At 54.1% G+C, this 16,764-nt stretch overlaps 1 protein-coding gene across 4 annotated transcripts in view; it reads left to right on the top strand.

Annotated features, from left to right (window-relative positions):
• The first annotated feature begins 274 nt into the window (after nucleotides 1-274).
• The window catches only part of Plekhg5 (pleckstrin homology and RhoGEF domain containing G5), a 45,057-nt gene continuing 28,567 nt past the window's right edge, over nucleotides 275-16,764 (top strand). For 2 of the 4 annotated variants that reach the window (XM_087906823.1, XM_087906824.1), the window contains exons 1-2: nucleotides 13,368-13,491; nucleotides 14,213-14,289. In XM_087906823.1, coding sequence (XP_087762949.1) covers nucleotides 13,488-13,491; nucleotides 14,213-14,289 — 81 coding nt within the window. In that variant the 5' untranslated portion in view covers nucleotides 13,368-13,487. Of the gene's footprint in view, nucleotides 505-13,367; nucleotides 13,492-14,212; nucleotides 14,290-14,804; nucleotides 14,943-16,764 lie in introns of those variants that run through there. The other 2 variants (XM_087906825.1, XM_087906826.1) reach the window with 2 other exon arrangements.

The following is a 16,764-nucleotide window of genomic DNA, read 5'->3' as shown; positions in this document are numbered from 1 at the left end:
CAGACTTGCCTGAAGTGGCCCAGCTCTTAGGGTCAGGGGTCATCCAGAATGACTGAAAGGACCCCCATGGTTTCACTCACAAAAGACCTCCCAGAGCCAAGGATGACAGCTGTGTCACTTCCATGGCCTTGGCCAGCTCTGGACACCTGCACCTCTTCCTCTTTTGACCCCTTACTCAGCGAGACCTTGCAGTGGTCCCCTGCCCGGGCCCTCAGAAGGCACTTCCGCCTGTAAGGAAGCAGCTGTGGTTGGCAGAGGACTCAACCTCTCTCCAGTCCGATGCCACTGCCAGGCACTGGAATCTCCAAGCTCCCTGTACTTTTCTGTCCTGTCTCTGACTCCTGGGCCAGCAGCTTCTCACTGGAGCAGAAAAGAATCCAGAAATCTGGACAAGGGACAAGCCTCTGGGGTCCAACGTTTCCAGTCCTAGGAGGCCCAAGTGGAGAAAACCAATTGGTCTACATTCCACGTGGAAACGGAGGTACCAAGAGCCCTGAATTTGAGGTAAGCCTAGGGCCGAACCAATGGACCTCTATTTCAGGGTCACCTGACTTGCTCTGGACCCCAGCTCTGTACCCCGAGGTGACCAAGAGGGCTCTGTGGGCAAGTGAGGTTGGATGATGAGAGCCACCCCTAGCTCAGAATAGCCCAGCTGTGAGAAGATGGTCCTGGGGCCCTGCCTAGCTCTGTGTGGCTCTCGGGCAGGTCACCCACCAGAGACATCAGTGTCTCCATCTCAACCCTGGAAGTGAGGTGGGGATTAAATCAGAAACAGGTGCTCAGCTCCCAGGCCCCAGGAGTATCTGTCGTTGCCCTTCCTTCTGCTGTCTGTCGAGGTGTCCGGCCACGTCTGATCGTAGCTGCTTCAGGTTGGCTGAGGCTTTGGACGGAGCACTGTCGGCTGTTTCTTTAGGTGTGGGGAGTCAGTCTGGATCCACTGAGGATGCCTCTTGCTCTCCTGTGTAGAGAGGTGAGGCAAGGAAGTGGGGTGGGTGTGAGCACAGACAGGGAGGTACAAGCAGAGAAAACCAGAAGAGCCACTGGGCCTGAGGGCAGTGAGGGTGCCTGCCTAGGGATGCACCAACAAACCCACAGAGGTCGCAGCCTGGAAGTCTGCCCCACGCTCCCACTGTGCCCTGGCCCCACGCTCCCACTGCGCCCTGGCCCCACCCTACCTCTGTGCCCTGGTCCCATGCTCCCACTGCACCCAGGCCCCACACTCCCACTGAGCCTTGGCCCCACGCTCCCACTGTGCCCAGGCCCCACACTCCCACTGAGCCCTGGCCCCACGCTCCCAGGCCCCACGTTCCCACTGCACCCTAGCCCCACGCTACCTCTGCGCCCTGGCCCCACGCTCCCCACTGCGCTTTGGCCTCACACTATCTCTGTACTCTAGTCTCAGCCTTTGTTTTTTTAATTTTTGCACATGTGTGTATGTGTGTGTGTGTGTGTGTGTATGTGTGTGAGTGTGTATTGGGGGTGTGTCTCACATAGCCTCGAACCTGCTGTGTAACTGAGGATGACATTAAACTTCTGATCCTCCCAAGGCTGGGATTAACGACATGAGCCACCACACCCAGCTTATACAATAACGGAAATCAAGCTTACGGTTTTGTACTCAACAGGCAATCACTCTCTGCCAACTGAACTGTATATGTAACCTCCTTTCAGTATTTTCTGTTTTGAAATTGGGCCTCACTAAGTAGCCCAGGCTGGCCTGAGCTTGGGGTCCTCCTCCTCAATTTCCTGAGTAGCGGAGGTTGTAGGCCTGTGCCGCCAGGCCTGCCTCAAGTCTGGATTTCTAACGGCCACCTTGCTGTCCTGTCTCCTAGCCTCCCCTTGACTTTCAAGATGGACAGTCCTGAGTTTAAACCCAAGTTCTACTTGTTTTTTTTTTTTAATGTATTTTATGTGTGTGGCTGCTTTGCCCGACATGAGTGCCTGTTCCATACAGAGACCAGAAAAGGGTCAGACCCCCGGAGTTAGATGGTTGAGAGTCATCAGAGGATGCTGGGAGCAGTAACCCAGGTCCTAGGCATCGGCAAGATGTCTCTGAGACAACTCTCCAGCCCCCAGCTTCTGCTCAGAGTTCAGCGTCTTCTTTGCAGGTGGTGTAAGAAGGTGCCCTCCTCTCTTGGGAGAGCCGCCACTCTCGGGAGAGCCGCCGTGGGGCTGCCTTAAACTCCTAGTTGGGCTTTTGTTTGGTTTTACTATGCTTTGCATTTTGAGAAGTATTAATGTTTGCATATTTTTAAAGATTCCATGTGTATGGTATTTTACAGGTGTTGTACCCCGATCTTTTAATGTTTGTGTGCAAAGCGTGGCATGGTTTCTCTTACTGGGTTGATGATCTTGAAGGACACAGGCAAGAAAGGTGGCTTATTAGGCTGGAGAGGTGACTCGGGATAGGAGCACTGGCCGTTCTTCCAGAGGACCCAGGTTAAATTCCCAGCAGCCACGTGGTGGCTCATGCCACTGTAACTGCAGTTCCAGAGATTCATGTCTTCTTTTGACCTCCGAGAGCACCAGGACAAGTGGTACAGAGACATACATGCAGGCTAAACACTCAGACACAGAAAACAACACAAGAAAGATGGCTTAACACAACTTCATGAAGCCTGTGTCCTTGTCTACTGATGGAGAAATACTTGGGGGAGTTTTCAGCCTGGATTTTGGGATAAGGTCTTGGTGGTTTCAAAAGACGTGGTGAGAGATCCCAGGGATGAATTTTTTGGGGTGACTCCAGAAGACCTGTTAGTGATCCATTTTGCCTTCAGACCGCCAATGAGGGAATGGGCTGGTTTGGCTTTTGCTGTTGTTTTAACATTATTTTTATGCCAGGCATGGTGGGCACACACCTTTAATCCTAGCACTTGCGAGGCAGAGACAGGTGGATCTCTGTATGTTCGAGGCCAGCCTGGCCTACAAAGCAAGTTCCAGGATGGTCACCACAGTGGTAACATAGAGAAACTCTGTCTCAAAATAAAACGAAACAACACAAAGGATTGATTTCTATTCACTTTAATTATGTGCATGTCTGCACGGTGTGTGCACGTGAGTGTAGGTGCCAACACGGGCCAGAGGTGTGAGGTCCCCTGGAGCTGGAGTTTCAGACAGTTGTGAACTGCCTGACATGGTGCTGGGAATAGAACTTAGGTCCTCTGGAAGAGCAGCAAGAGCTCTTAAATGCTGAGCTGTCTTCATCTCCAGCTTCAAAATTTTGTTACTTTGTTACTGCTATTTTTTTCTTTTTTCCTTTCTTTTCTTTTTTTTTGGAGACAGGACCTTGCCATACAGCTTCAATTCAATTGACTGAGGCTCTCGATTCTACTGACCCAACCTCCCAGGGCCTGGGGCTCTGGATTCTCATGCCTTCTGACTTCTGGGATTTCAGACTTGATTCTCCATGCCCAGCTTTGCTGTTGCTGAGACAAGGTCTGGCCTGGAACTTTCTCTTTTCCAACCTATGCTGTTGGTTCTTCTCCTTTATGGTTCTTGTCACCTCCCACCCCTGCCTAAGATGGAAGCCAGGCCACACACATGCATTCAGGTCCTACCCCTCCTCCCATGGTTCCTTTCTTAAACTCTGTACCCCTAGCCCTCGCTCTCCCTCAGTCCTTCTCAGGTCCTGACCTGGGGTCTATGCTGCCGGGAACAGTGAGACTCCCTGATGATGCTGGGGGTCCTTGGCCCAAGCTCAACCACCCAGGGCTCATCCCCTGCTCTGAGTCACAGGCTGAGGAAGGAGATGGTGATTGGGAGCCTGGTGAAGGGTGTAGAGAAGCTCAGAAAGAGTCCAGCTGACATAACTGGCCTAGGCGAGGGCATGTGCTCTCTGACCCTCCACCGGCATAACTGGCCTAGGTGAGGGCTTGTGCCCTCTGACCCTCCACTGGCATAACTGGCCTAGGTGAGGGCATGTGCCCTCTGACCCTCCACTGGCATAACTGGCCTAGGCGAGGACATGTGCCCTCTGACTCTCCGCTGGCATAACTGGCCTAGGTGAGGGCTTGTGCCCTCTGACTCCCTGGAAACCCTTAGCTCAACAGAGGTAGGAGATACATCTGAACTTCTCGGGAGAGAGCCTGAAGCATGCTCTCAGGGTACCCCTTGGCATTTCCACAGGTGCCTTCATCCCTCATTGAGAATCTGTGAGCTAGCTGGGGCTGTTCTGGGTCATAGGTCATGGTGGAGACCTGGAATTGTCCCTGGGGCAGCACATTTTTCTCCTCTGAAAACTTATCTTAGCAAAGAGACAGGAAACAATTGCACTTTTTTCCAGGCCTCTGCATCCCCAGACGGACGGCCCATCTCCTGGGTGGGGGCTCTGAGGGGGCTGGGAAGGCAAAATGTGTAAAATGTCTGTAGGAGGGGAAGAAAGGGGCTTTGTGTGAGGCAGGGGCCCTGGCCATTGGTCAGATGTAAGGCCCTCGGCCACTCCCAGAATGCTCCCTTTCCTCCCTGGGGAGGGCCACAATTGCCAGCCCAACGCCTGCCCCACTGGTCTCTGCAGCCCCTCTGCATCCTGGCACCACTGTGTCCAGGCCTCAGGGACTGAGGTCCCTGGAGCCACCCAACTTCTGAAGGTGCAGGCCAGGCAAGGGGAACCCCAGGTGTCAGCATGTTTCTCTACTGGAGGAAGCGGGGTACCTATGAGCTGGAGACCCTGCCCCGTGACCTGACCCAGTTGGAGCTGGGGGCCGTGGAACGCTTCTCCTGGAGCTCAGCTCTGGACATCATTGAGGACTTGGAGGGTAGGTACAGCCATTTCCCTTTGAGGACTTGCAGGAATTGTGGGTACCTGGTCGGTCTGCCTGGCCTGTGCATGGTGGCTGAAGATCACTTGCTTGTGGTGGTGTGGGGTCCCCAGCCCCTCTGGAGAGCCACTGCAGGAGGGACAGGGCCCTAAACGCGATGATTAGATGGTAATGAACATGTCAAAGTGCTTCATCCTTCCGGGTAGCCAGCTGGGCATGCCTGCCCCTCACTAACCTTGGAGTCTCAGCTAAAGAGCAGTGGTAGCAGTGGCCACCTGCCCCTTAGTCAGGTCAAGGCTCTGGCTCTGCCCTATCCCTTCCTCCAAGATGAAGCACAGGGGTTGAGCTTTTCCAGAATATTTCTGATCTAATTTAGGGATGTGGGTTATTTCCCATGTTATCCTCCACTTTATAAATACACAAACAGAACCATGGTAAGATTGTGGTCCTCAAGAGGCCTGGCAAAGTTTTGGGGTGCTCAGCTCTGGGGCCTTGGCATAGTTGAGGACAATAGTATCCCTCAACTATCATGAGAGTTATCATGAGAGGCTGAGAGCAATTCCTGGGGTGACTTGGTGGATCACCTCACACAGTGGCAGTCAGATACGGCCCAATTTGGGCAGGCTGTGATTGTTGTAATTGCTGGTCTAAGTTCAGCAATGTCGATCCGCTCTGGACTGGTTCTGTGGGCCTGACCCATGCATGATCTGTTCTGACGTGTTGCTGGAAAACAATCCTGGACCACAGTAGCCAAGCCAAAAGCCGATGACCAGCTCACAGAATGGCTGGGTTCCAGCTTTGGTTCATTTACTTTTAACCTCATGCTCTGGGAGGCCAAAGCAAAGAGAGTGGAAGTCTCACCAGGGACATGAATTCCCCAGCTTGTCTGGAGTCCTCTCACGAGACTGTCCTGTGGCCAGAGGGCTAGGTTAGGCCTTGGGTCTGCCATGAGAAGTTAGGGGGGCCATTGGACCACATGGGGAGATGAGAAGAAGGAAGAATGGATGCTTTGGAGGCCTGAAGTGTGTTGGACAGCCCCCCCCCCCCCACTGTCACTGCTGGGAGGAGATGGGTTTCTTGCCCATGCTGGCCCCAGAGCTCGGGACTCCATTAACAGTGTGTCCAAGTGTCTCGAGCGGTGGCCATGCTGCCTTGAACATGGATCTGTGAGGAGCATGGCAAAGTGGAAGAGGAGAAAGGAAGCAGGGGCACGGGGGCGGGGAGGAGGAAACGTGTGGCTGGAATCCGGCCTTAGCCAGAGAAATGAGAAATCCGCAATCAGAGGGTGGGATGGTGGAGCCAGCTGCGGGAGGCCGATCTTCTTCCCTAGCCCCGCTGATTGTCAGGTTCCACGATACCCAGTCTCAGGGAGGCTGCAAGCCAGGGAGACTCAGCAGGAGTGGACTGAGCTTCATGGGCACAACGGTGGCAACTGCAATGTGCCAATCCTGCTTCTCTCCGGGGTTCTCCTGTCTGTTCTTTGCTTAGGTTGTTCTCTTGTCTCTGGGGTTCGATAATGACCAACTGCCTGCAGTTTTGGGGTCCTCAGTCACACAGACCCCCTAGCTAACATTCCCTGGGTGAGCTTTAAGCCCTGGTCCTGAACCTTCATGCCTACCCTCTGGGGCAGGGCTATTCTTTTGGGACCTTTATTCTGGTGAAGCTCGTATGTGGCAGCACTCAGGCGTACCCTCAGCCCAAGCCTGCAGCTGAAGTTCTCCCGCCCACTTGCTCCCAGGTCCAGTTCTCTGCACGGTGGGCAGAAGTCCTGGCGGGGCACTAACAGCATGTGAGCTGCCCAGGAGGAGCTGAGGCAGCTGGGTGGGGGAACCAGGGCACACAGCTGTCTGTGTGGGCTCAGTCCTTTGCTGCCAGCCAGCCCCTGGCTTGGACCCAGGTGGGTGGGTATTGGGTCCCGGAACCAGCCCAGCCTGATCAGAGGTGGAGCCCCTCCATGGAGCACGGCTGTCCAGAATCAGAATCTCAAACCCTTTCTGCAGCCTCTTTTCCTGTCCTTCTCTCGGTTCCTCCTCGGAGCCGTAGGAGGAAGCCTGCAGCAGGCAGATGGACAGATGAGCAGGGACCCATGGCAGCCTCAGGCAGAGGAAGTGGCCAATTGGCCACAAGTTATGTGCCGAAACGGTGTGGACAGTTTTTCTATCCACAGGAAGGAGTTCTAGATGTGTCTTCCCACCTTTGACTGAGCTTGAGGAGTGGGGCGTGGGCGGGGTGACGGTTAGACTCTGGCAGCGGGAATGATGGCAGCGGCGAATCTGGACTGTAGGCAGGAGCTGCATTAAGGCCCATGGCCTGTGCTTATTCCTCCATGGGATCCGCATTTAACTAACACACATCTCAGATTCCCACAGCACAAGGCTTTTCAACCTGTGGGTCATAACCCCTTTGAGGGGATCACATATCAGATATCCTGCATATCAGATATCTACATTATGATTCATAACAGTAGCAAAATTATAGTTACGAAGTAGCAACAAAAGTAATTTTATTGTTGGGAGTCACCACAACATGAGGAACTGTATGAAAGGGTTGAAGTGTTAGGAAGGTTGAGAAACACTGCCATAGCACTTTGGGAAGGGGCTCAAGCCTTTTCTTCCTTCCTTTCTTCCTTCCTTCCTTCCTTCCTTCCTTCCTTCCTTCCTTCCTTCCTTCCTTCCTTCCTTCCTTCCTTTCGCTTTTTCTTTTTGGTTTTTCAAGGCAGAGTTTCTCTGTGTAACAGTCCTAACCGTCCTCGAACTCACTCTGTAGACCAGACTAGCCTTGAACTCACAGAGATTCGCTTGCCTCTGCCTCCCGAGCGCTGGTATTAAAGGCGTGCACCACCGCTGCCTGGCACCATTTCGATTTTCTTTTTTCCGATGGGGTTTCATGCATTAGTGATTGGTTTCTGTCTTAATGTTTCTGTTACTGTGATAAAACACCGTGCTCAAAAGCAACTTGGAGAGGCTGGAGAAATGGCTCAGAGGTTAAGGGCACTCTGGCTGCTTGCTCCTCCAGAGAACCTGGGTTCAATTCCCAGCAACCATATGGTGGCTCACAGCCATCTATAATGAGATCTGGTGCCCTCTTCTGGCATGTAGACAGACATGCTGGCAGGACTGTATACATAATAAATAAATAAATCTCTTTTTTAAAAAAGAGCAATTTGGAGAGGATAGGGTTTATCTGACTTACAGATTGCAGTCCATCATTAGGGGAAGCAGAGGCAGGAACCTGGAGGCAGGATGAAGCAGAGGCCGCGGAGGAGGAATGCTTCTATTGGCTTGCTCACCATAGCGCACTTTCTTATGTAGCCTAGGACCACCTGTCTGTGGGTGGCCCCAGCCCTCCCATAGCAATCATTAATTAAGAAAGCACCCTACAGACTTGCCTATGGATCAGTCTGATGGAGGCAACTCCTCAACTGAGATGTTCCCAGGGACATCTAAATCAGTGTCAGTTTGAAAGAAAAAAATCAGCACAGCCCCAAACTCCTTGTGTAGCTGATGTTGGCTTATGTAGTTTATGAAGCCTCCGCCTGTGGGCTTCTGGGGTTGGCAGCTCTGCCACACCTCTCATGCAGGGCTGGGAATTGAATCCAGGACTTCCTGCATGCTTGGTGAGGAACCTATCCGTTGAACTGCACCCTGGGGCCCTGTTCCATTTCTTCCTTAGGCTTTTTGGGATACCCACACTGGGGTCTGCTAGAGGGAGTGGCAGATATCCGGGCCAGTGGTCACTGGCTCAGGGCACAGCCCTCTGGCTTCTGGCCTGTTCTGAGACAATTTTTGCCTTCTTCAGCCTTCTCAGTGTGTATGTGTGGGGGAAGGGCTGGGGAGTACTGCATCCTATCAAGGATTGGCACAGTTGCTCAAGCATAGACAGGCCCCTGGGAGGGCAGGGCTAGCGTGGGAGGGGGCATCCAAGGTCACAGCTGTTTCCTGGGAGGGGCAGCCTTTTGGTGGTCCGGCCTGGGGCTGAGAGGTAGTGGACAGGGAGGTTCATCTGTGTGCCAGCCCGTAGATGAGGGCTCTGCCTGAGGCCCATGGGGAAAGAAGGAAGGTGCTCGTTTCATACTGGAAAGATCATTTATTTTTGTTTAATACCTAATTGTGCTGGGCACAATGGTGGCTCTGTAGACTGATGGTTAGGGTCAACCTTGGAGTCCTAGAGATATAGACTGGTTTCAGTCTCATCACTGGCTGCCTTTGTAACCTTAGGAGAGTTTGCTTGTCTAGAATGACTCGGTTTCTTCATATATAAACTGAAGTAGTGATCATACTTCCACTCTCAAGTGTTTAAAAACAATTCTACCCGATAGAACTTCTGTAAACCAGGCTGGCCTTGAAACTGGAGACTGCCCACCTCTGCCTCCCAAGTGCTGGGATTAAAGGCGTGAGCCTGAGCCTGACTTCATTTTATTTTCATAATGTTTTTGAACAGTCATTATTGGTTATTTTAATTTAATTTTCAGTTTAATTTTTAAATTATTTTTTTATTTTATGTATGTGGGTGTTTTGCCTTCCTGTTTGTGTGCCGCTTATGTGCTTTGGTGGCTGCAGAGGTCAGAAGAGAGCACCAGAGTCCCTAGAACAGGAGATACAGAACCTGTTGAGAGCCACCCTGTGGGTACTGGGAATGAACCCAGGTCCTCTGGAATGTCAGTGCTCTCAAGTGCTGAGCCTTCTTGCTTTCTCTCTCTCCCCTTCTTTAACTTCTTTTGTGTATGGTATATATACAAGACTGTATGTATTATATGCACGTAGAGGTCAGAGATTGATATAAGGTGTCTTCTTCAATCATTACTACTACTACTACTACTATTATTATTATTATTATTATTTTGGTTTTGAGATAGGATTTCTCTGTAGCTTTGGAACCTGTCCCTCTGTAGAACAGGCTGGCCTTGAACTCAGAGAGTCCTGCCTGCCTCTGCCTCCCAAGTGCTAGGATTAAAGGTGTACGCCACAGTGTGGCTGAAATTTTTTTCTGAAAAGACATTGTTTCAGCTAGGCACAGTGGGGTTTCAGGATAGTTGGAACTAGATAGAGACCCTGTCTCAAAAAACTAAAAGCCAAACAAAAAATAAACATCATTGAAATATTTTACCTTCTCCCCCCAACCCCACACTAAGTCTTCAAGATCTGGGTTAAGGGACTGGAAAGGTGTTGTATCAGTGGCAAAGAACACTTGCTGCTCTTGCAGAGAATCTGAGTTCACTTCCCGGCACCCAAGCTGACAGGCTCACACCCTCTTCTGGCCTCCGCAGGTACCTGCATGTATGTGCATAAACATACATATACATACATACAAAATAAATTATTTCTTAAGGGACCTGGTTCGGGTTGCATATACACAGGACACCCAAGTGTTGAGCTTGTCTGGGCTCCCTCACTGCAGGGGCCAGTGGTTCTCGTCTGGGGCTAGCAGTTGCCACAAAGGTTTGACTGTGAAATGAAGCCTTCAAGGGAGCAGGCAGAATTCCCTTCAGGTGCTCAACACGTGAGTGAGGGCTGCTCTGGGAGCTCTCTGGAGAGGAAGGGGAGAAAATAATAGGTTGCTCCAAAGGCACAGGACAGGGGGGCGGGGTAGGTCAAGCAGGGAGATCCACCTGGGTCTAAATTGTGTTGCAACAGGGCAGAAAACAGCATTCCTGAGCCAAGAAGAATGGGCAAGACTTTGTTGGCCAGTGCAGAAAGGGCCTTAAAGAGAACCCTGGAAAGTGCCCAAATAGCCCTGGAGGGGCTGGTATGAGCCATAGGGTGTAGCAAGGTCTCTGGATGGCGGCGGTTTGAACCGATCTGAGACAGACACCACTTGAGAACTGGAACCTTCTGGAATACGGATCTAGAGCTACCAGACTCTTCTGGTTTGTCAAGGGGAACCAACAATCTGGATTTTTATGTAAAATCTACTGACTTTTCAAAGTTGGCAACCAACTGAGATTCTTTTGAAACCTTGTGCTCAGCCAAACAAAACACGTCAGCCGGCTCTGGCTTCTGCCTAGTTCTGGTGGAGAACGTGCTGCAGGGTGGGGGGTAACAGGGAGCCAAAGCTGGGTGTCCTGAGACTAACACTGGGGGCGAGGAGCTAGTGGGCTTCTTTCCTGGCTGAGGGACCCTGAGTTTCCTCAGGCTAGCAGGAGCCAAGGAGCAGAAGGTCAGCTGGGTCATTTCAGACTCGGGGAGATGATCTTTATCATGGTGGGACTGGGGGCCAAGAAAGAGCAAATTCATTGTTCCAGGTCTGAGCAGGAGCCCTGGGTAAGCTCAGGACAGGTAGCAATGGCAGGCCCAAGCTATGTCCTCCTCATCCTCTCTGCCCCGGGTCTTTTCGCTGACTAGTTTCTCCTTAAAGTCCCCTTCTCACTGCTTCCCAACAAGCTTGAGGTTTCCTGTCCACTCAGACCGACCCTCTAAGCCCTCAGGACCCGGTTCAAACTCTCAGGAGAACAGATCTAATTGGCCGAGCTAGCGAGGCTAGGTGGCCACTTCTGCCCAATCAGCGTGTTCAAGAAGTGACAACACAGAAGGACTCAAGTCGCCCTCCAGGCCCATCCTTTCCACCTGGGTCACAGGGACAGCAGGTTTCTTGGAAGGGAGGTCATGCTTGTCCTGGGCAGGGTTGGGGGAGGGAGCTCGTCTGTCTCTTTGCCTGCTCCCTCAGCCCAGACACCACTCTGGGCCCTGAGACATGCCCAAATCCCTCTCCCATGAGACTTTGTGCTTTGAACATGAGCCCAGGAGGCAAAGGCCATAGCACCCAGAAACATGAGTGGGGGACACCACACTCCAGAGATACATCTAGAAGTACATCCTCAGGCTGTGGCCACCACAGTCCGTCTGGTGGCTTGTCCTGGAACAGGTGCAGCAGGACTTAAAGGGCATGTGGTTTCTGGTGGCAGACGAACAATTGAGTGTCCCAAGTAAGGAGCCAGATGAACAGGAGGTGCACATCTGTAATCCGAGCTCCAGGATGAGGAGGAGGCAGGATCGTCAGAAATTCGAGGTCATCTTCAGCCTGTTCATGAGTTCAAGGTTGGGCTATATGAAATCCCAGGAAGGGGGTTGGGGAGAATGAATAAGGACTCAGAATTCTGAGGTCTTTGGGGTCAAAGTATGCTAGAACCTGACTGATATTTTGAGAACCCAGGGGCCTGGAATCTTCCAGGAGCAAACTCCTTGGGTGGGGTGCATGAGAAATCTCCCCCACGGCTGCTGTAGTTGTGAACGTTGTCGGGACACCCATTCACTTGAGTTAGCTACCCCCTGGAAGGCAAGGCTGCTGGGGTCAGCTGGACTGGTGACCCAGGTAGCCTGGTTAGGGTCTTCTGAGGGTCAGTCCCTCCTGTGTGCCAGGACAGGCGACCTGGCCTGCTGGACAGCTGAAGAGGCAGAGACTCCGAGAAGGTCCGTGCTGTGTGGTGTGTGACTGGACCAGAGAATGGGAGCCAAGTGCAGGGATGGTCTCAGAGTCTCTAGAGAAGCCTGAGGGATGCTGGGAAAGCTTTCCTCTCAGCCCAAAGGCCTCAGGTTACCCTGCACCACAGCCCTTTGCTCCAGGGCCTCTCCTTACCACGAGAAGTTTTGTTGTTCTACAAAAGTCCCCCTTCTAAACTGGGTGTGGCGGCCCACACCTTTAATCCCAGCATTTGAGTTGCAGAGGCGGTCTGACCTCTCTGAGTTCAAGGATAGCCAGAGCTTTTGCCAAAACTCGTGGAGAGGTCCGAGGACAGTTGGATTTCTCCTTCCCCCTTGGGTTGAGGGTTAGAATGTCAGACTTGGGCAGCAAAATCCTTTATCCTGGGCCTTTTAAACAAGGGTTTAAAAAACGCTGTCCCTGTGGGGAGTGTGGGGGGTGCACGCCTTTAATTCCAGCACTCCCGAGGTAAGGGCAGGTGGATCTCTGTAAGTTCGAGGTTAGCCAGGACTACACAGTGAGTCCCTGACTCAAAAACAACAAAACCCAACAATAAAAGCTGTCCACCTATTGGTAATACCATTTCCATAAACCATTAGGAAAAACTTCCTAAAGCGTACTAGCCAGTGTAGTGGTGCTCCCGAAAAAACCCAGCCCGTGGGGGTCTGCTGGGTGGGGTAGGGAGAACGGTCTCTGAGTGCTGAGCTGCCTGGGGGAATGCTCGCAATTTTGCGAAACTTAAAAGTTCTGTGCATTTGCTGAGCTGGGGGACACTAAAACCACAGCAGCTGCCGTTCAAGGCCACCCGCCCCTGGCCCGCCCACCTCCACCTCGTCCTTAGACTCTGGGAACGCGGGTGGCAGCCATTCGGAATGAATGGGGGCGCGGCATGGAGCAGAGGGGGTGCGTGTGTGTCGCCGACCCGCGTGTCGGTGCAGGAGGCGCCTTCTCCTTGGAGGCACTTCCGGCCTCAGCAACAGCCCCCGCTGCCACCGCCACCACCGCCGTGCGGCCCACGATGCAGGAGGCCGCGAGGAATCGGGACGCACTGAGCGCGCGCGCGGCCATCCGTGGAGAGGCCTGCGGTGCGGGGAGTAGGGCCGGGCCTGGGACCCCACCTGGGACACACCCCGTCTCTGGGGGAGGCGCCGTCGGGGGCCGCCGGCTCCCCGCCCCCCGCGGGCCGCCCCGCGCTCCTCCCACCGCCCACCTGCCCCGCCCCGCCTCGCGCGCCAGGCGGCCGCGGCGCTCGGTTCCCCAGCTCCCGCGCTCGGTTCCCCCGCTCCCGCGCTCGGCTCCTGGAGGCTCGGCGCCATGGGTGAGTGCGACCCGGCGGACGTCTGCTCCCGCCCTGCAGGCCGGCTGGTCGCCAGGGTGGCTCGGAGGGCTCCGCGCGGGGTGGGGGCCGGGCCTGCCCCGGGGAGGGCCTTGCTCGAGCCGGGTGGACGCCGGCCTCTGCACCCGGGGCTGGCTGCAGCTGCCCTGCCCTCGCCCCTGCCCCCTCGCCCAGGCGCCCCAGCTTCGGAGAAGAAAAGGCATCAGCTTGGAGGGGGCCAAACTCATGGTCAGAGATGGACAGCGGGGAACAGAGGTCGCCCCAGGCCTCAGGAAGGGAATGTCTAGCTTCAGAGGGTCTGAGTTTGGTGAACTGGGCTAGGAAGGGCATCCTGGACCCTTGGACCCCTTCTCCCTCTCCGTGGCCCTGCCTGGAATAGCTTAGAAAGTCTGGGGTCCCAGGAGATCACTGCGTTACCCGCTCCCTCTGGTGGAACTGAGGGAGGGAGTAGCTGATTTCCAAGGACTCCCCCCTGGAATCTGGACAATTTCCCCGGGGAACTGCACAGAAAAGGGCTCTGCAAACAGATTCCCCCTGCAGATAAGTTGGCATTTAAAAGAGAAAAGGACACAGACTTCCTTTGAAGGCAGGATTGAGCAGTCTGCCCTACCAGTCCCCTGGTCTGGAGGCCACCAGGGCCCAGGGGAGTGTAGGTTCCCCCCGCCCCACCATCCATGAACTGATGCCCTCTGCTTCTCCACAGAAGACCAGAGCCCAGCAGAAGAGAAGGGGCTGCGCTGCCAGAACCCAGCCTGCATGGACAAGGGCCGGGCTGCCAAGGTAGGGGACTGGATAGCTTGGGGCACGGAGGACAAGTTTTCACTTCCCAGGACATCCATGGTCTCCTTGCCAGGGCATAGCGGTGCCCTCTGGATTTAGGGTGGCTGGTTTAGGAGGCAAGAAGGTGTCCATGGCGAGGAACAGTGGAGTGGGGGGACTTTTATCAAGACAAGATCAGCCTCATGGGGTCCTTGTCACTGCTTGAGAAGATGGGAGCAGAGGCTGAAGGGAAGCGGTCCCCATGATTTGGTTCGGCACCTGGCCGCTCTTCAGACCTGGATGCTGTTCTGGGATACTGTGGGGCTTGAGTACATCTGTGGAGGTGGCAGAGGGAAGGAGAGGGGCCAGGGGCCTTGGGTTTTGAGGAATGGGGATAAGCTGAAAAGAAGGGAGAGAGGGAGAGAGGTAGCAGCAAGAATATCTTTTGAAGCTCTGGGCTCGGTGCCACACATTTTCTGTGCTTACCCACGGCTGTGGCAGCTCGTCAGGGAAGGTATTGTCACCCTGCTTTCCAGATGAAGATACCAGGGTTCGGAGAGGTCCTGTGGCTTGGACAAGGCCCCACAGTTGTGCGGCAGTAGCTCTTGAGAGCTGTGGCAGCTTGCTCCTCTCTTCTGGGATAGATCCTGGCCTCAGTCCCTCCTATGGAATAGGTGAGGAAACTGAGGCCCAGACATGTGAAATGGTTGACCTGTGAATACGTGGCCAGCAAGTGGTAGACTGGGGATCTGAACCCAGGAGTCAGGTGTGCAAAACCAGCGCCCACCTTCCTAACTGCCATGCGGTTTGGCCCCGACAGCTGTGGGGGTGATTTAGAATGCCGCCCCACCGCCACCATCCATCCGGCACAGGAGGCCCATGGTCAGAAGGAACATGAGGACTGTTCTGGGGGTGGAAAGAGAGGGGGGCGGCCTCCAGTTGCCGTGGTCACCAGGCAAGGGGGCGGCAGTGATGTCAGATACAATCTGCTGGCACGGGTGGTGCCTGGCATTGGGCTCTGGTGTTGGCTGGCTGCCTCTCCCCCAGATTGGCAAGCAAGCTGGCCTCTCTGCTCCCTCAACACATCAGCCGGGAGCCTGAAGCATCTATCCTGAAGGGGTGACAGAGGGACAAGACACACTGTCCTACCCCTCGCAAGCCCCCAAGTGGCATGAGAAGAGGGCTGGTCTCAGCAGCTGGCCCTCTGTAGCCTTCAGACCTACCCTGGCCTGCTGGGACTCAGCTCAGCTCCTCTGTAGCTGTGGGGTCATCTCTGGCAAGGAGCAGATACCCTGATGGAAGTGGAGATGGGCGGACACAGGAAGAGAGCAGGAGTGGACCAGGGAAGGGGATGAGGTAGGCAGGAATGTGGAGGCAGAGAGGACAGGGACAGTGGTTTTGGTGAGAGAATGACAAAGATCGTTGCTGGTGCCTTTACTTAGCGCTGTGGTGATGTACCAGGCTCAGAGAGGCAAAGTAACCTGCCTACGTCACAAAGCGTATGTGGTGGAGCTTGCCCCAGGATGAGACTCTCTGAGGACCAGGTCTCAATCTCCAGCTGCACCAAACAGGGCTGCACCTGATTCTGCCCCCTTGGGTGCTGGGACTTCTGAGATCTGCCTCACCCCTGCTTTCCATCTCTAAAACTCATCAGAGCTGGGGTAACCATGGTGGACTTTCTTGAGGAGGCAGCTCTGGTCCTGGGAATAGGCGGTGTGGAGCTGGAGAACCGAGTGAGCAGGGGAGGGGCGTTGGGAGAGTGATCAGACAGACCCTGAAGAGAGGACAGACCCTGAAGAGAAGGAAGGTTGGCTGCGTTAGGAGCACTCTATGTATCCTGTCCTGAGTGGCAGGACTGTGTGCCATGGAGACCCTTAACGTGGTACCGCTTCTCCTTGTCCAGGATGAGGATGCATAGTTCATACTGTTGAGTGCCAGGATTTCTTTGCAATTGTCTGAGCCTGGGCAGGCCAGAGAGCCTCTTTCAGTTGTCCCGAGGAAGAAAAGAAGCCCCTTGTGTAGAGTGCTTAGCGCAGTGCCCGGCCTGCATGCCACGGCGTATGGGAATGCTGGATGCAATCCTGGACTTCATCCGTAGTGTGTGGGGAATCAGCAAGCCTGTCTCCCAGGCTTTGGGTGTGCCCTCTGTCTCTCCCTGAGAGCGAGACTTCACAGGACTCTGTACCAGACTCTGCCAGACAAGTGCATATTACACACTGGGAGGCGGAGGGGGGGTGACCAAGGCAGGTGAGTGTCACAGGTGTCCTTAGCCCTCCCACAAAATAGCCATAGGGCAGTGACTGACGCCCTGCTCTTTGCTGGGCCTCCTTGTGGCAAGCATTCTGGTAAGTCTGCTCCACACCTTGGGCCATAAGGGGACATGGCAGAGGGGTGATACTGGATCACTGAAGGATTTGGGAACATTGACTTTAAACTAAGGAGCCAATCCTAGAAACCGTGTTTGCTCAGAATCTTGTGCTAGCCCCAGCGTGTGCC

This window comes from Myodes glareolus, chromosome 6, assembly GCF_982192425.1.
Source record: "Myodes glareolus chromosome 6, mMyoGla1.1, whole genome shotgun sequence".
NCBI lineage: Eukaryota > Metazoa > Chordata > Mammalia > Rodentia > Cricetidae > Myodes > Myodes glareolus.
This window is presented reverse-complemented; position numbering and strand designations above follow the sequence as displayed.